At 44.7% G+C, this 19,056-nt stretch overlaps 1 protein-coding gene, 1 long non-coding RNA gene and 2 pseudogenes across 7 annotated transcripts in view; 1 reads left to right on the plus strand and 3 right to left on the minus strand.

Annotated features, from left to right (window-relative positions):
- Nucleotides 1–564: 564 nt before the first annotated feature.
- A230045G11Rik lies at nucleotides 565–16,927 on the minus strand. 6 transcript variants are annotated; one of them, XR_003952289.1, is made up of 6 exons: nucleotides 16,230–16,927; nucleotides 15,831–15,988; nucleotides 14,931–14,990; nucleotides 14,165–14,215; nucleotides 911–1,042; nucleotides 565–580 (listed from the first exon to the last, which is right to left on the minus strand). It is a non-coding gene; the product is annotated as an RIKEN cDNA A230045G11 gene (long non-coding RNA). The 6 variants fall into 6 exon arrangements; XR_003952286.1 differs by having other exon boundaries at nucleotides 15,831–16,927; XR_003952287.1 differs by lacking the exons at nucleotides 565–580; nucleotides 911–1,042 and adding an exon at nucleotides 1,054–1,620 and having other exon boundaries at nucleotides 15,831–16,927.
- On the minus strand, nucleotides 2,786–3,379 carry Gm4829 (predicted gene 4829; annotated as a pseudogene).
- Gm21926 (predicted gene, 21926) lies at nucleotides 5,427–6,085 on the minus strand (annotated as a pseudogene).
- Scaf8 (SR-related CTD-associated factor 8) overlaps nucleotides 16,615–19,056 on the plus strand; it is an 83,888-nt gene continuing 81,446 nt past the window's right edge. The window contains exon 1 of the mRNA NM_134123.3: nucleotides 16,615–17,061. Coding sequence (NP_598884.2) covers nucleotides 17,032–17,061 — 30 coding nt within the window. The 5' untranslated portion in view covers nucleotides 16,615–17,031. The remainder of the gene's footprint in view (nucleotides 17,062–19,056) is intronic.

Below are 19,056 nucleotides of genomic sequence, written 5' to 3' on the forward strand. Positions count from 1 at the left end.
GTTTTAATGACTGCATCCTCTTCTCCCCCCTGTTGAAGGGGACTGCCGTTTGGGTGGCTCCCCTGTAGAGCATCCAGCTGCTGGTAGAAACACTGTTAGGTGCAGGCTCTGGAAGAGAAGCTGTGCTTGTCTGCCTCCTGCTGCCTCTGGCCTGCAGTATCACCCTTGGTCTGAGCACTCTCATGGTTTTATACTTTCAGAAAAAGGTTTAAAGACCTCTTAGGGTTTTTTGTTTTTTGTTTTTAATTTTTTTTATTACGTATTTTCTTCAATTACATTTCCAATGCTATCCCAAAAGTTCCCCACACCCTCCCCCCCCCCACTCCCCTACCCACCCATTCCCATTTTTTGGCCCTGGCATTCCCCTGTACTGGGGCATATAACGTTTGCCTGACCAATGGGCCTCTCTTTCCAGTGATGGCCGACTAGGCCATCTTTTAATCCATATGCAGCTAGAGTCAAGAGCTCTGGGGTACTGGTTAGTTCATAATGTTGGGTTTTTTGGTTTGTTTTTTGTTTTTTGTTTTTTTGTTTTTGAAGCTTTTTATGTTCTTGCTTGTTATGTATTTATATGTTGTACCTAACAATAAAGAAAGAAGGAAAAAACATAGTTTACATTAGTTATGAATATCCCAAACACAAATACTTTAAACTTTATCAAGACAAGATTAAATTCATATTTTAACAAAATTAAATCTAAAATATTTTAAATGATATTTATCTACTTTATGAATATCTGTTATAATAAAACTGCACTAGTTAACATTTTAAATATCTTTTAATACATTAGTGTAACAGCAGCTATATTAGCAATAACATAGTGATCACATTTTATATGACATTTGAACTGTTCTTTTCTGTTCATGGCCCATTTAACAAACAAAACTTGAAATACAGTATGGATATTTACCATTGATATTGCAGCTCTCCCCAGAGAAATTGGAACTAACTTCTGGAAGGACCTTCACTTTTCTATGATGTGACTTTCACCCGTGTCAGAGATTTAGTCTTATTCTGTTCATTGATGACACTGTTCTTACTCCTATTAAGCAGATATTTTGAGATTAAGAAATTTTAGTAGCACTTAAAATGAAACACTAGAGGGCAGGTTGGGCACATAAGAATGACCTTATCTACTTTATACAAATGTAGATGGGTTTGTGGGGCTTTTTTTTTTTTCATTAATTTATTTATTCACTTTACATCCCAATATCAGCACCCCCCCCCCACCTCTCCTCCTAGTTGCTCTCTCACACACAGATCCTCCCCCAAGCCTCCTTTCCTTCTCATGGGAGGGGTGTTGTTTTGAGACAGTTTCACTAGGTAGGCTAATCTGGAACTCCCTATAAAGGCCAGGCTGGCTGCAAACTCATAAAGATTGGCTGGCCTCTACCTCTGGAATGCTGGGATTAAATGTACGTGCTAATCTTGACAGACAACAAATGTGGTTTTATTGTTTGTGATCTTTTTTGACCAGAATCTTTTTGAACTCGTATGTAGGCAAAGATGACGTAGAACTCTGATTCTCTTCCATTCCCCAGTCTTCATTTCAGAGACAGCCTGTAGGTTGTTCCCTTGGGTCATCAATTACAGTTGGATCTTAGCAGTTAAATTCTAGATCTTGAGGCAAATAGTAATAACAGTTAATAGGTTGGTTTTCCAAGAGAAAGACAACGAAAACAGAAAAGTTTTCCTGGCCTACACACCATTTTAGGAGAAAAGAATTAAGCTAGATGGTAATGTTTAGAAAACAGTAGTTTACATTAACATTTGCACCTCAGGCATCTGGAAATTTTTCTGGAAAAAGAATGGCAACCTGGTGCTTAAATTCCCATAGGACCAAATCAGTGGAGGATGTTGATTCATTGTGTTTGTTTGTTGTGGAGGATGTTGATTCATTGTGTTTGTTTGTTTGCTTGCTTGTTTGAGCTACCTAGTTCTTTCTACTCTGGGCTCTAGTTCTCAGCCCTCAGCAGTTAGAGATGTTCCATGCATCCCTTCTATCATTCAGATGGAAGACAAGATACCCTTGGTCTCTTTTCTGTCTCCAAACTGATCCTCTCATTCTTCTCTTTATCCTCTACCATGTCCTGCTCCAAAACTAATATAGTCCCTGAGGCTCTCTTTCTATCCCCTCACCACTGAGTCTTTCCATCTTCAAGTCTCTCTCTCAGATAGATAGATAGATAGATAGATAGATAGATAGATAGATAGATAGATAGATTTTTTTAAAGATTTATTTATTTTATGTATGTGAGGACACTGTTGCTGTCTTCAGACACACCAGAAGAGGGCATCGGATCCCATCATGGATGATTGTGAGCCACCATGTGGTTGCTGGGAATTGAACTCAGGACCTCTGGAAGAGCAGTCAGTGCTCTTAACAGCTGAGCCATCTCTCCAGCCCCGACCTAGAACTCTTTAGGACTCCTCCCTTCATCTTCCACGTGCTGGAGTGAGACAGTGGAGTTGTGGCAGTTCTGTTTGAGGTGGTCTGGGAACTGGAATCACCCTCAGTTGAAAGCCACCACATTGATGCTGGGAATTGAATCCCTGTCTTCTGAAAGGGTGGCTAGTGTTCTTCACACCTGAGCCATCTCTTGACCCAGGCACTGTGTTTTTTAAGGGTCTTAGGTTGTGGTGATAAGAAGGGTGTCATTTTACTCAGAAGTAAAGCACTTGTCCAAACTGGAAACTGGTAATCCAGAAAGCCAGTAGAGGACCTCCAATTGCCCTGCTGTGCCCATCCTGTTGCCTCTTTGCTTGCTGGATGCTGCGGTCACCGGGAACCCTGCACACCTCCCTGCTCCTCATTAGGGAGCCCATATAAAAAGTGCTGGTGGGAGCTGTGGGTCAGGAAGGTGGCTCAGTGGGCGATGCTACAGGTCCAGGCCAGATAAGCCGTCAGGCCCAAGTAACCTATGGGGAGCAGAGCCACAAGGTCAAAGTAGGCAGGGTGCGGGAGACTGGGCAGGTAGCTGATCACAAAGTACAGGTAGATGGCGCAGACCAGTGCCATGATGCAGGAAGTGATGGCTTTGCTCAACTGGCCGTTGGCAAACTCCTGCACGACAGCTGGCATGCTGGTGAAAGTCAAAATGGGCAGCACAGAGAAGGGCAGCAGTAGACTCTGCAGAACATTGAGTAGATCACTGAGGCCGGACAGGTCCTTCAGGTCTCGGAAGACAGCCAAAACAGTGGGCAGGATGTTGCAAGAGCGAGTGAGAAGGACCTGAGTGAAGCGGGACCACCGCAGCTTAAGGAAACCCTCCATCATGAACTGTCCTGCATAGGTGCTGGTCATAGTAGAACTCTGCCCCGCTGCCAGGAGACCTACTGCCAAGATGTTGAGGGCCTCAGGGCCAAAGAGCTCATTCATATTTTTAGAAATATGATTTTTAAAGTTTGTAACAGTATCGTTTATTCTCCTGTTGTAATTGTCATCTCTGAGGCTTCTTGCCTCTACCTTGCACTAACCTAGGCCTAAGTCCTGGAAGCCTCTAGCCTCTAAACAATCTTATTGAGGCCTAGAATGTTTTCAGCCTCTGAGGCTTCCTGCTGAATATGCTCACCTTTTTAAAATTTAGATATTTCTTTATTTACATTTCAAATGTTATCCCCTTTCCTAGTTTCCTCTCTGAAAATCCCCTATCCCCTCCCTCCTCCCCCTGCTCCCCAACCCACCCACTCCTGCTTCCTGGCCCTGGCATTCCCCTATTCTGGGGCATAGAACCTTCACAGGACCAAGGTCCTCTCCTCCCATTGATGACCGACTAGGCCATCTTCAGTTACATATGCAGCTGGAGCCATGAGTCCCACCATGTGTTTTCTTTGGTTGGTGGTTTAGTCTCAGGGAGCTCTGGAGACACTGGTTAGTTTTGGTCCTGTGTGAAGTTTGTACCCATAAACAAAGTTTAACAAGCTTGTGGTGGGCAGCATTCACAACTCTGAGCTGCCACACGCTGGCATATCTGGCTTCCCACTGCTGTCGTCCTTGGAAGAGCCAGGCTCTCCTAACCTCTGGCCTGAAGTCTAGCGATCCTAATTGTCATTTTTCTGAGACTCTGGGATCCAGACGCCTAGCTGAAGTTTGAAAGGAAGTACCAGCGTGAGGCCACGCCCCCAGAGAGCCGACCAATCATCACCAACCCACCTCCACCCTCCTCTCACAGAGCCTCTGAAAACACCAGGCCAGGTCCAGGACTCCAGGGGCTTGGCTCCCGGGTGTGTTCGCTTTGGCAAGCTGCAGGATCTACAGACTCTTGGTCCATAACCTGGGCTTTCCCACACTGCTAGGTGGCCATGGCTCTGACCCCATGCTAAGCTCGCGGGCATCAGGGTTCAAGAGAGTGAGGCGAACGGACTGTGAAATGAAGGTGGACATGAGGCAGAGCAGACGGCTCCCTGAGGAGCTAGCACTCGCCACCCACTTGGGAAGGGGAGTTCCTTTTTTCTTCACCTTAGTTTTACAGCTCAGGTTTCCCAGAAAGGGTAGAATGCAGAGGGCCAAGACCAAAGGGGTTTGGTTGAATCCCCACCAGGAAGCTGGAGAACTTGGTGCTGTGTCCATATGGGGCAAGTGATGGGGACCAGGAACTCCCAGACTGGGAATATGGGGTGGTGATCCTGCCTCTGCCACAGCTCACTGAGTGGGTAGCTTTTCTGCTACTCTTTGCTCATCAATGGAGTGAAAGTGTCACAGTCAGACATGAAACCAAGTGTCTAGCCAAGTGAGTCACTTGAGAGGGCACTCCTGTGAAATCCTACAAAGTAACATAAAGAGTTCTATCTATGACAGTCTTTTTTTTTTTTTTTATCCTGAATAAGTATCTTTTTAATTGGATATTTTTATTTACATTACAAGTGTAATGTAAATAAAGGAAAACACCCTCCCCCTATAACTTCCCCTCCCCCTGCTCAACAACCTACCACTCCAGCTTCCTGGTCCTAGCATTCCCCCACACTGAGGCATAGAGCCTTCAAAGGACAAAGGTCCTCTTCTCCCATTGATGTCAGACTAGGCGATCCTCTGCTGCATATGCCGCTGGAGCCAGGAGTCCCACCATGTGTGCTCTTTAGTTGGTGGTTTAGTCCCTGGGAGCTCTAGGAGTACTGGTTAGTTCATATTGTTGAACCTCCTATGGGGCTACAAACCCCTTTCACTCCTTGGGTCCTTTCTCTAGCTCCTTCCTTGGGGATCCTATGCTCAGTCCATTGGATGGCTGTGAGCATCCTCCTCTGTGTTTATGTGGCACTGGTAGAGCCTCTCAGGAGAGAGCTATACCAGGCTCCTGTCAGTAAGCACTTTTTGCCCTCCACAACAGTGTCTGGGTTTGGTGATTGTAAATAGGATGGATCCCCAGGTGGTTCAGTCTCTGGATGGTCATTGCCTCTCTGCTCCACACCTTGTCTCTGAAACTCCTTCCACCCTCCTCATTTTCAAAGTATTTCTGAAAGTGCTCCTACTTTTCTTGCTCCAAGAAGCCCCAAATTTTTACTAGGAGAGGCTGATCCGTCATGATGAAGATTTGGCACAAAGCCTGTGTCCGTGTGGTTGGTTACCAGCAGAGTGGCATGAGGTACCATCTTTCTCTTCAGCAAACTTCCCAGTAAGACCTCTACAGGTTTCACTATGTTCCAGTCACCATAAAGGTCACAGATCAGAGCTCCTGCTGGGAATGTCAGCTCATCAAAACCGTCCACCACAAATAAGAATTCTTCTTCCAGGTCTAGATGCCGGATCACACAGTCCCTCCAGGAGGGATTGTCCATGGAGAGGAGGTGGGCAAAAGTGCAAAGTTTAGTATTATTTACTTCCCTGCAGCTGATGTAGAAGGCACATGAGAAAATCTGGGCCTGCTTACGCTCTGACCATTCTAACATTAGCTGCTTTGCCATTGTGGTTTTTCCAGAGCCTGGAGGGCCATGTAGCACAATTGCATGTTTCTATCTTTGGGTTACACAATGTCAGGAGTGTCCTGTTGCTCTCGGTAGCCACATAGATTTCCTTATTGCATTTAGGCCAGAAGTTCTCCTTCCATTTAGCTGTGTATCTAGTCTTCCATTCCTCTTTTTGCTTGTCCTCTTGACCACCAATGATGGGGGAGGGGAGGGGATAGACAGAACATAGTTGGTTATTGTGAAAAATTATCTTGTATAAAGTAGAAAAGGGAAATGAAGAACACAGCTCTGTAAGAGCAACTTCAATCCAAGTTTATTTCAGCAAGATGTGATGGGGACACCTTATATTTTGATGCAAATGTTCTTTTTTTAAAAGAGTCCCATTAGAAAGCATTTAAAAAGCTTTCAGTGTGGGCCCATAAGTATGTGCGGATATGGACATGTGAGTGCAGTGCCCATAGATGCCAGAGGAGGGCATTGGATTCCCTGGAGTGGAATTAACAAGTGGTTTCGAGTAGCCTGATAGGGGCTTCTTGGCTCCAAACTAGCTCTTTTGCAAGAACAGCATGCTTTTCTTACTGCTGAATCATCTCACGAGCCCCTTTTTATTTTAGCCTAAGGAAACGAAAATTAGGGAAAATTGCTTTCTACTGTGGAAAAGTAACTTCTTTGTTTAGAATGCTTAAATTCTCTTGTTAATCTATTAAAATTTTCATAGAGGAGCTGGGGAGATGGAACAGGAAGTCAATGGGTAGTTTATAGGGAGGAACAAGAGTACACAGCTCTCTTAATGAGTCAGATGCCTCTGCTTGATACCCACAGGTTAGCAATGACAGCTTAGTCAGAGATGTTCTTTGAAAGTGAGTAGTTGTTACTAAAGCAACTTGTAACTGGCCCAGCCAGAGTAAGAATATAATGAATAATCTGCACCTTTATCACCTCCTTTAAGGCACAGGGTACATTCAGGTAAGGCACAGGTAAACATATGGGGATCAAAGGAAAGGTAGTGTTTTCTAAGGTGTGGCATCATTATTACATTCTTAAACTCTAAAAACTGAGATTGCCTGCACATAACCTGGCCACGACAGGACCTGTGAACATTCATCATAGAGCAGGAAAGCATCATAGAATGTTTCCCCTGGGGATTTATAGTCAGGGAGTGGCTCACAAGGCTGAAAACTTTTGTAAAAATCTATAAGTGGTAGTGGTTATAAAGGATGAAACACATTTTTGCCAACATTGTAAGCCACTGGTAAGGTGTCTATGCTTGTATAAACAGCCCTAATGAAATACACACACACACACACACACACACACACACACACACACACAAAGGGGAGTACTAATTGGGAAGAGAAAAGGTTGCAGGAGAGGAAGGGTAGACAAGAGAGGTAATATGGTGAATAAGATAGAAATGTATATGTATGAAGATGTCATTAAAAAACCATTGTTATATATAGTGAATATATACTAGTCAATACTTAAAAAGCTGTCAGTACAGTTTGTTAGGATAATTTGTCTGTTTTCTCTACTGGACCAGAACAAGTCACAAGAGCTCAGAAAATGAATCCCTGTGGTACCCACTGTTAGCTCATTATTACTGCTTGCAAACATTAGTGGAGAAGTTGAGTGCTATCTGGCTGTAACACATCCCACCTCTCAGGTATCTACCAAGAGTGAAGACCTGTGTACACATGTGCTGTAAGAGACCAGGATTTGATGCTGCAAACTATCTCTTCAGTATAAGAATTAAATTTGTATTAACAATGGAGAATGAGCCGGGCGTGGTGGCGCACGCTTTTAATCCCAGCACTTGGGAGGCAGAGGCAGGTGGATTTCTGAGTTCGAGGCCAGCTTGGTCTACAGAGTGAGTTCCAGGACAGCCAAGGCTATACAGACAAACCTTGTCTCGAAAAACCAAACCAAAAAAAAAAAAAAAAAAACAAAAATCAAAAAACAACAAAAAAACAATGGAGAATGAAAGTGTGTAAAGGGTTAAGGAAAAACTCCCTTACTCCTTTGTTTACCTCTAACTAGGGTTTATATCACAAATGTGTCTGTCTCTCTACAAAGGGGAGGAGTTTTCACCTGGAGAAAGCATAGAGAATCTATATGGTTTATTCTCCTTATGGCACATTGACTTTTCTCTCCCCACTTTCTGAAATGTACAACTCATTGCTGGAGATGCTCTGTAAGCCAGAATTTTAAGATTGATTTGATAGTATTTTTCATCTGCTGGATATCTCCAGTAAGAAGAAAGAAATATGTAATATAACTTCAATTTTTGTCTTAATCTTTTTCATTATTGGGGATCCAGGCAATCTAAACCAAGATGCTTAGAAACAACCTTTTTTCGTCTGCACAGTACATAGTAGTAGTATGCATAAGTGGGGAAAACCTGAAACATTTAAGACCCTAATATGGGGCTGGTGAGATGGCTCAGTGGGTAAGAGCACGTGACTGCTCTTCCGAAGGTCCAGAGTTCAAATCCCAGCAACCACATGGTGGCTCACAACCATCTGTAACGAGATCTGACTCCCTCTTCTGGAGTGTCTGAAGACAGCTACAATGTACTTACATATAATAAATAAATAAATCTTTAAAAAAAAAAAAAGACCCTAATATGAGATCTGAAATCCTGAGTAGTGCTATGTCTGAAATGGGACATTTATAGCACATTCTACCAAGGATCAGGGGCCATTGCAGGAGAGGGAGTAGAAAAATCCACTGCATGCTGACGAGGAAAGCATTTCCAGGAGCTGACAGAGAAGCTGCTCATGTGAACTCACTGTAGTTCTGGCAGCATGTACAAGTCTTGTGTAAGGTCAAGCCACACAAAATCACAGCATGGTGGCAGGGAGGATGGGTGACTTGGGGTAGGCACAAAGTCCCACCCTAGCGAAGGAACTACTGGCAATGGACAGCTACTGGGGGAAGGGAAGAAGAGCCTGTTGTCTTTAAGAGTGTGACCTCTGGTAGACAGACTACTAGGTTTCAGGGCAGGCTCCATACCCACGAGAAATTGGACCGTACAAATCTGACTCCATGGATTCAAAACAGAGTATTGGGAAGTTGGGAAGAATCTGGAAGCAGGTTGGGTAAGGATGGTGAATAGGATCAAAATGAAGTCTATGAAATTCTCAAAGGATTAATGAAATTATTAAAAATTATTATTAGAGATAGTAAGACAATATAAAACTCTGAAACTGTTAGAGAAGAGTTCAAGATGTAGATTTAGATAAGTACTTAGATGTGTATGAGGCCAGCCTGGCCTATAGAGTGAGTTCCAGGCCAGCCAAGGCTATACAGAGGAACCCTGTCTCAGAGAGAGAGAGAGAGAGAGAGAGAGAGAGAGAGAGAGAGAGAGAGAGAGAGAATATGAAGAATCAACGAAATGAGAAAAAAACCAACCAAATAACCAACCAAAAGAACAAGATAGATAATCCTTATCCAAACTAACTAAAAGGCCGAGAGAGAATATCTAAATCATCAAAGTCAGAAATGACAGGGAGGACATAACAGACACTGGGAAAATCCAAAGAATCATCAGGGCTTCCTTCAAAAATCTGTACGATACAAAATTAGAAAATCTAAAAGAAAATGACAGATACCACTTATCAAAATTAAATCAAGATCAAATAAACAATTTACATAGACCTATAGCCCTAAGGAAGTAGAAGTAGTTATTCCTGCCTCTAAACTACACCTTCTCCTTCTCAGAGGTGAAGGGGAAGAAGGGAGTAAGAAGAGGAGCCACGTGAAAGGGATTGGGAGCTGGTAGAGTGGTGCTGTGATTGGGATGTAAAATGAATAAAGAAAGGAGTTACTTAAAAAAAAACAACAACCTCCAAACCCAACCAAATCAAACAAATCTAAACCCAAACCCAAACAGTCCAGTCCAGCAGATGGTTTTAGAGCACAATTAATTCTACCAGACTTTCAAAGAAGCGATAACCCTAATACTCTTCAAATTGTTCCATATAGTGAAACAGAAAGAACATTGCCATATTTATGCTGATACCCAAAGCATACAAATATTCAACAAAATAAAGGGAATTATGGAGCAATTTTCCTGATGAATATAAATGCAAAAATATTCAAAATACTTGTAAACTGAATCTAAGCACACAGCAAGAAGATAATCCACTATGGCCAATTAGGCTTCATCCCAGAGATGCAGGGATAGTTCAACAAACAAAAGTCAGCCAATGGGATACACCACATAAACAAAATGAAAGATAAAAAACACACGATGATCTAACTAGATGATGAAAAAGACTTTGACGACATTCAACACTGCTTCATAATAACTCTGGGAGAGAGTAGTAACACAACAGACATACCTAAACATAATAAAGTCAGTTTACGACAAGTCAAGAGCCACCATCAAATTAAATTGTGGGAAACTCAAAGTAATTCTACTGAAATCAGGAACGAGACATGGCTGTCCACCCTGTCCATATCTACTCAATATAGCACTTGAAGTTCCAGCTAGAGCAATGGGACAACTGAAAGATCACAGGGCTATGACTTGGAAGAGAAGGTATGATATGGTAACATAAGTGTCACCACAATTCCACCAGGGAACTCTTTTTTTTTTTTTTTAAAGATTTATTTATTTATTATATGTAAGTACACTGTAGCTATCTTCAGACACTCCAGAAGAGGGAGTCAGATCTTGTTACAGATGGTTGTGAGCCACCATGTGGTTGCTGGGATTTGAACTCTGGACCTTCGGAAGAGCAGTCGGGTGCTCTTACCCACTGAGCCATCTCACCAGCCCCACCAGGGAACTCTTAAGCTCATTAAACACCTTCAATGAAGTGGCTGGATATGAGGGTAACTAAAAATATCAGTAGCCCTCCTTTATACAAATGACAAACATACTGAGAAAGAAATCAGGGAAACAACACCCTTCATAATAACTACAAACATTATTTACTTTGGGGTTACTCTAACCAAGCAAATGAAGAGGCTTGTATGGCAAAAACTTCAAGTCTTTTAAGAAAGAAATTGATGAAGGCAGAAGATGAAAAGATTTGCCATCCTCATGGATCAGTAAAACATAGTAAAAATGGCCGCCCCACCAAAAGCAATGCACTGACTCAACACAATGTCCATCAACATTCCTACACAATTCTTTATAGGTCTTAAAAGGACAAGACTCGACTTTATATGGAAAACCAAAAATCCCAGGACAGCTAAAACAATCTTGTGCAATATAAGAATTTCTAGATATCACCATCCCTGATATCAAGCAGAGGTGATAATATTATTAACAGAGCTATGAGAATAAAAACCAGATGGTATTGGAATAAAAACAGACACTATAATCTATGCAATTGAAAACCCAGAATAAATCCACACATCTGTGAACACTCAATTTTTTTGAAGTCAGAACATAATGGAAGAAATGAAGCCTCTTCCACGAATGGTGCTGGTCTAATTGGATGCCTGTGTGTAGAAGAAAGCAAATAAACCCACATTTATCACCCTGCTTAAAACTCATGTCCAAGGGGCTGGAGAGATGGCTCAGTGATTAAGAGCACTGACTGCTCTTCCAGACGTCCTGAGCTCAATTTCTAGCAACTAAATGGAGGGTCACAACCATCTGTAATGGGATCTGATGCCTTCTTCTGGTGTGTCTGAAGAAAGCAACAATGTACTCATATACGTAAACAAAACAAAACAATCTTCATGACCAATTGGATCAAAGACATCTAGATTAAACCAGACACTTTGAACCTGACAGAACTGAAACTAGAGAAGAGCCTTGAGGGTATCAGCATAGGAGATGACTAGACAACTGAAAGCACAGGCACATTCCTTTCACCAACCCCACATATGACAGAGAGCTAATATACAAAGTATATAAATAACTCAAGAAACTAAACAGCAACAAACCAAATAATTCAATGTAAATGGAGTACAGAGCTAAACAGAGAATTCTCAATAGAGGAATCTCCAGTGGCCAAGAAACACTTAAACCAAAGTTCACCATCATTAGCAACCAGAGAAATGCAAATCAAAACTACTTTGAGATTCTATTTTACACCTGTTAGAATGGCTAAGATCAATAACACATGATAGCTCATGTTGGTGAAGATGTGGAGCAAGGGAAGCACTCCACTATTATTGGTGGGAGTACAAACTTGTTGAACCAATATGGAGATCAATGTGATAGTTCCTCATAGAATTGGGAGTGCTTCTACTTCAAGACCCAGCTATATCACTCCTGGGTTTATACCCAGAGGTCACTCCATTCTACCCAACCCACTTACTCAAATATGTTCATTGTAGCTTTATTCATAACAACTAGAAACTGGAAACAACCTAGATGTTTCTTAACCAAAGAACTTAAATAAAGAAAATGAAGCATATTTATACATCGTGTGTTACTCAGATTAAAAAAAATGACATCCTTGGCCCAGAAAGATAAACATGATATATCATCACTTATAAGTGGATATTAGCTGTCAAAGAAGACCACACTACAATCTATAGACCGAGAGAGACTAAGTATTAACAAGGAGGGCTCTAAACAAGACACACAGATCTTTCTGGGAAGGGGAGATAGATTTTTCAAGTGTCCTGTCAGTGGGTGGGTGGGGATGGGAAGGAATCAGATCAAGAAGGGAGGGGCAGAGGGGAAAGAGTCCTGGGAGAAGATTGACTGGAATAAGGGGGCATTTAGGAGGCTGTGTGGAAATCTATTGCAGCAGAAACTCTCTGGAATCTAAGAGTATTACAATAGTGAGGACTCCTAGTAATAGAGGATACAGAGCCTGAACTGGCCATCTTTGGTAACCTGGGAGGGCTCCCAGTTGTGGGACCAACACCAACCCAACCACAAAACCTCCAACCCACACGTGTCCTACCAGCAAGATGTGCTGAGGCAATGGTGGCTCAGAGATTGTGGGAATGGTCAAACAATCATTGGTCTAATTTGAGGGCCAAGCCATGAGAAGGAGCCCATGACTGACACTGCCTGGATGGTCAGAAATGGAAGCTGAATGGCTCAGAGACCTAGGAAAAGACTATGAGGATTGCTGTCTATATGCAGGTGAGGGCAGGTACAAGATAAGGTGAAAGCCTGTGATTGGGCAGTGGAAAAGGAAGGTGGGCTGAGAATTTTAGAGATGAGTACAGAGAGTAGAGGGAGAGAAGGAGGAAAGGAGAGGAAGAGACAAGATGGAACCTATAGGAGAGGAAGAGGAGCCAGAACCACAGTTTTGGGAGCCGTAAGTATTGGGGATTTCTTAAATAGATGATTAAATTATAAGTAGGGTGTGCTTGCCCTATCTAGGAGTGTAGCCTGTGTTTATATCAATTGAGTTTTGAGTTCATTGTGCAGGTATTTTGTGGGTTGAGAATTTGCTAATACAAATCTGACTGAGATGGGCAACCATGGAAACCCCTGAGGAGATAGAAGTAGAGAGTCATTGCATGGGGTTAACCATGAAGGCAGCAAGGTTGCGGGGAGAGTGAGTAGCTGGTGATAGGGCCGGATGGTGCCTTTTTTTTTTTTTTTAAATTTATTTTTATTAGGTACTTTCTTCATTTATATTTCCAATGCTATCCCAAAAGTCCCCTACACGCTCCCCCACCCACTCCCCCACCCTCCCACTCCCACTTCTTGGCCCTGGCGTTCCCCTGTACTGGGCATATAAAGTTTGCATGACCAATGGGCCTCTCTTTCCACTGATGACCGACTAGGCCATCTTCTGCTACATATGGAGCTAGAGACATGAGCTCTGGAGGTACTGGTTAGTTCATATTGTTGTTCCACCTATGGGGTTGCAGACCCCTTTAGCTCCTTGGGTACTTTCTCTAGCTTCTCCACTGGGGGCCCTGTGATCCATCCAATAGCTGACTGACTATGAGCATCCACTTCTGTGTTTGCTAGGCCCCAGCCTAGTCTCACAAGAGACAGCTATATCTGGGTCCTTTCAGCAAAATCTTGCTGGTATATGCAATGGTGTCAGCGTTTGGAGGCTGATTATGGGATGGATCCCTGGATATGGCAGTCTCTAGATGGTCCATCCTTTCGTTTCAGCTCCAAACTTTGTCTCTGTAACTCCTTCCATGGGTGTTTTATTCCCAATTCTAAGAAGGGGCAAAGTGTCCACACTTTGGTCTTCGTTCTTCTTGAGTTTCATGTGTTTTGCAAATTGTATCTTGTATCTTGGGTATTCTAAGCACTGGGCTAATATCCACTTATCAGTGAGTACATATTGTGCGAGTTCTTTTGTGATTGGGTTACCTCACTCAGGATGATGCCCTCCAGGTAGATGGTACCTTTTCAAAAGATTTCCTGCAACGAGACAAACACGACTGACGAATCCCTCCTCCCCGAAAAAAAAAAAAAAGTTTAATAAAATGATTCCCAAACTCATATGTTACCGCCTAGCCCAATTGACATCAGAGAGGCTTCCTCTGGCAGTTAATGTGAATGGATGCAGAGACCCACAACCAAAGGCAGAGCTTGGGGAACCCTAGGGAATAGGGGAAGAAGGATTGTAGGAGCCTGGGGTGAAGGACACCTGGGAAACATGGACCACAGAATCATCTAAGTAGGCCTCATAGGAGCTCACAGAGACTGAAGCAACAATCACAGCCTGCAGGGTCTGTACTAGGTTCTCTGCATACATGCTGTGGTTGTTTGTGGGATTTGAGGGAAAGGGAAACTAGAGAGAAACTGGGCTGAGCGTAGGGAGGGAATGCTGCAGTTGTGAACGTGTTGTATGAGAGAAGAATAAAAAATATAAAAATGAATAATTGTGTGATTTTGAACTGGGGGATATTAAAAATAATAAAAAAAGATTATGAACTCTAAAGGGTAGGGGGGACGGAGGATTTCCAAGTGGAGAGGGATGGATGGGCTGGTATGATATAGGAACAATGCTCATTATGACATTAACAAACTAAAATGGTAGAAGCAGCAGGAGACAAATTGTAGTTTTCAGAAGAAGTGTGGAGGAGGTGGGCTTTGCTTAGCTTACAGTAACAGTGAATGTTGTAAAACTAACCTGGCCTTTGAGCTCCTTGAATGAAATTCTGTGGGAAAGGTAGTGTCTCCAAGGGTTCTCCTGAAAGAGAGACATCTTTCATTTGCCACTGTATGAGTCCATGATCTATGCATATTTGGGCATTCATATGATTAAAATCACATACCACTCCACATGCACACTCCTGTACACATGGGCTTGTATGCATACAGACCCCTTTCTAGTTAGAAGACATATATGGTAAGAATAAAATAAATGGTATGATAAATTACCAGTGCCATGGCACTATAAAACTATATATTCTATACTTTAATTCTATTGGTAATAGGATAGGTTTACTTATGCCAGAACCATCTCTAACATGAGATACGCTGTGCACTGCTATGCTAAAATGTCTCTGACATCATATGATGGGACTTTTCAGTTTTATCATCTCTTATGGACAGAGAGCAGACAAATGCTCTCTGTTGTCAAGGGACAGTGTGGAAGACTGCCATGTGCAGAGAGGTAGCAGAGCCTTCACACCAATGCAAGATGGAAGGATGTATTTAAAGGGCAATGGAAAAGTATCACAGGGGGTTAAGCAAGGGATGTGTCTAAAATATATCATTTTGGCTACTGTCCAGAAAAATGCAAGCTACTCGGAGACAGCAGGATCGTCAGGGTTAGGCCTGTGAGTACTGGAAGAGGTGGAGATGATCTGCTTTAGAGATAGCAGGTGAAAAAAATGGAAGAGTCCCATTGTAATTTTTACCTTCGAAACGGCCAGCACCAGGAGCAAAGCTGTGAATGAAGCCGACTTAAAAGACTATTTCATAAGCCTCTTGACTTAGCTCTTAGGAAATACTAATCTAAAGCAGCCCATCCCCCCACCCCTTCCTTTTGCATGAATTTGGGAAGAGCGAAGGCAATTAGCAGTACCTGTGGGAACGTTCAGTGGGAACAATCGTTCCCCCGCCGGGTTTAACTTCAAGCAAGCACGAAGCATTTTCACCCGTACCACGTCTGGATCCTAAAACCCGCAATTATCCCTCTGCTCCGATAACCTGGGGCCAAATTCCTTCGGAATAACCCACCTCCTAAAAAACCAAAAACAACAACAAACAAACAACAACAACAAAACCAGGTTGCATATCCGCGTCCAAACGGGGGCGTTCCGGGTTCCTTCCCGCCTCCGGGGTGCCCAGGCCCGGCTCGCGCAGCTCGCATTTCCCGCACGGCGGCTGCACGCGACCCGAGCCACCTCGTGTGTGCAGCGTCTGTCCCCCGCCGCCAGGACGCCGGGGCACAATGGTGGCGATGAGTAATGTAAGTCAATACCCGCTAAAGTTCTCAAAGGCACTTCAATCCCTCCTCCACCGCAGGTGCCATCCCACCCGGAAGCGGCAACGAAGACACCGTAGTTTCCTCCATTCGGTCTCTTCCCCTGAACTTTGTTTTTGCTTGTTTCTAGAGCGGCGCTCATCCGCGGGATCGGCCACCCGAAGCCCCTCCGTCCAGCCGCAGCGCTCGCTCCCGCGGCCCGGGATGAGGACAGCCAAGGGCCTCGGGTCCCCCGCTCCCGCCGCAGCGACTCCAGACGCTCTGGCCCACGCCATCTCTATGGTCTGGCGCGGCCGCGGACCTCGCGCGGCCTGGTCGCCAGGGGGCGCGCTGGCTGGCGCCGCCGACTCCGAGTGCGCGGCTCGACCGCGTCCGCCATATTGGATGCCGCAGCCGCCGCGGTCAGCGCTTCCTCCTGTGTCTTCGCTGCGCGCTGCAGGTTCCCGCGGCCTAGGCGGCAGGGAGGTGACACAGGAGCCCGTGGGAGGAAGAGGAAGGAGGAGAAGGGGGTGGAGAGTGGAGGGGGCCGAAGCTTGAGTGTGGAGGCCGCTTCCGAGCGAGGCGGAGAAGCAGAGAAGGCGCCGCGCCAGCCCCTCCCCCGCCGCCGACCCGCCCCGGCGGCCTCCGTCCTGCTCACTGCGCCCGCCCCGCGGCCATGCTGGGGCCTCGCCGGCGCTGAGGAGCGTCGCCTGCTCGCAGTGCTCCGCGGCCTCCTGGGCCCGTCGCCCGCCTTTCCGCACGCATCGCACCCGGCCGCCGCCTCTTCCTCCGTCGGGCCCCGGGCCTCTGCGCAGACAACATGGAGGCCGTGAAGACCTTCAACAGCGAGGTTCGTACCGCAACCCGGCCTCCCCGCCAGGCTCGGCCCGGCCCGGCCCGGGGCTCGCGAGCCGAGCAAGGGCGCGGGCCGCAAGCAGCCTCCCCCGGGTGGGGCGACGGCGGCCGGGCGGCCGTGGGGGAGGGGAACGGCCCGCGCCCCTCCCGGGGCCGGGCAGGGCTGAGGGAAGGCAGGGGGAGGGCCGGTCCCCAAGGCGGCCGCGCCACGCTCCCGGGTGGGTTCCACCGAGGACTATCACCTCCCACCCCCCACCTCGCGCACGGCCCGTGGCCTGGCAGGGTCTGAACTGTTTGCAGGACATCACTCTGCAGGCCCTCCCCGGTGGTGACTGAGGAAGCTGACACACGGATGCGAGGCCCTGGAGAGGACCCACGGTGTGGTGATCCATGGTCACGTTACACGTAGTGTTTATTATTGAGGTTCTGTTGACTAGGTGACTTGGCAGCCAGGGACTTCGCTAATTGGATGGTTGGTAGCAGGCAAATTTATTCTGCGATCTCCCCCCCCTCCTTTTTTTTTTTTCTTTTTTAATTTCTGCTTGCCCTTCTGATCATCAGTTAGGGAGGAAAAGACACAAGTGCTCGGGAGAGTGTGTGCACTCAGAGGGGGTTAGAAGCTTGGAGAATCATTTGCCAGGGCCTCATTCACATGTCAGGCCAAGCAGATTTTTAATTTTCTTTTTTTAATGCAGGTGTCCAATTTTTACTCTTTGCTGGGTTTACTGATCTGATTGGAAGGCAGGCTTCGACAAAATAAATTCGATTTCTTCTTAAGGAATAATAGCAATTCGGACATTAAATGTAGCAAATTCCGGCTCAGCTCAGCATTATCTACTTGTACCTTTTAGAAACATAATTAAATGTATGCTAATTAGCATAGTTTTCAGAACTTTTGATTTGGGGATGTTAATGCTCAGTAATATGACATTTAATGTCTTAAGTACATGAGTTTTTAAAATAGCATCTGTGGCTGCCCAAATGGGACAGTGCTCTTAAATGCCTTTCTGCAATTTCATCGTAATTTTTGTTTGTTTGTTTATTTATGGTAGGTAGCCTTGGGAAAGGCTGCAAAAAGGGTTGTTGAAAGTTAGATCAAGTTCTTGAATATGCGTCTTACTTTAAGTAGTGGTGACCTTCCTGATACTGAGAGCAATACATTTGGAAATCTTGTGAATTTATAACTGATAATATGGGCAGTTATCCTCTTATGAAACTTAATTCTCTCTCCCAATGATATATATTTAGAATATGGAATAAAAGGAATTTAGTGATACTGTAAATAACTTTTTTTTTGGTTTTTTGACACAGGGTTTCTCTGTGTAGCCCTGGCTATCTTCGAACTCACTTTGTAGACCAGGCTGGTCTCGAACTCAGAAATCCGCCTGCCTCTGCCTCCCGAGTGCTGGGATTAAAGGCGTGCGCCACCACTGCCTGGTTCCTGTAAATAAGTTTTTAGTATGTTGTTAACTATATAAGAAAACAGCCAAGTTGCTTTTTAATTTGCTGCATACAGCACTAATAATGAAGTTCTTTAGTTACAAAAAAAAGGTCCCTTCTTATGTGGGCTTGGTGGTGAATGCCTTTGATGATGCTAGTACTCTGAGAGGCAGAGGAAGATGGGTCTCTCGGAGTTCACGGCCATATGTACATGTATATGAGTGTACATATAGAGTTCCAGGACAGCTAGGACTGTAATTTCTCTCTTAAAATAGCAACAACAGCAAAACCTCACTTATTTCCAAATTACCGAATTTAACCCTCTTCCACTGTTGTACTGGCTAGTTTTGTGTCACCTTGACATAGGCTGGAGTGACACAGAGAAAGGAGATTCAGTTGGGAAAGTGCCTCCATGAGATCCAGCTGTAAGGCATTTTCTCAATTAGTGATCAAGGGTTTCAGGCCCCTTGTGGGTGGTGCCATCTCTGGCTGGTAGTCTTGGGTTCTATAAGAGAGCAGGCTGAGCAAGCCAGGGGAAGCAAGCCAGTAA

Source organism: Mus musculus, chromosome 17 (genome assembly GCF_000001635.26).
Source record: "Mus musculus strain C57BL/6J chromosome 17, GRCm38.p6 C57BL/6J".
NCBI lineage: Eukaryota > Metazoa > Chordata > Mammalia > Rodentia > Muridae > Mus > Mus musculus.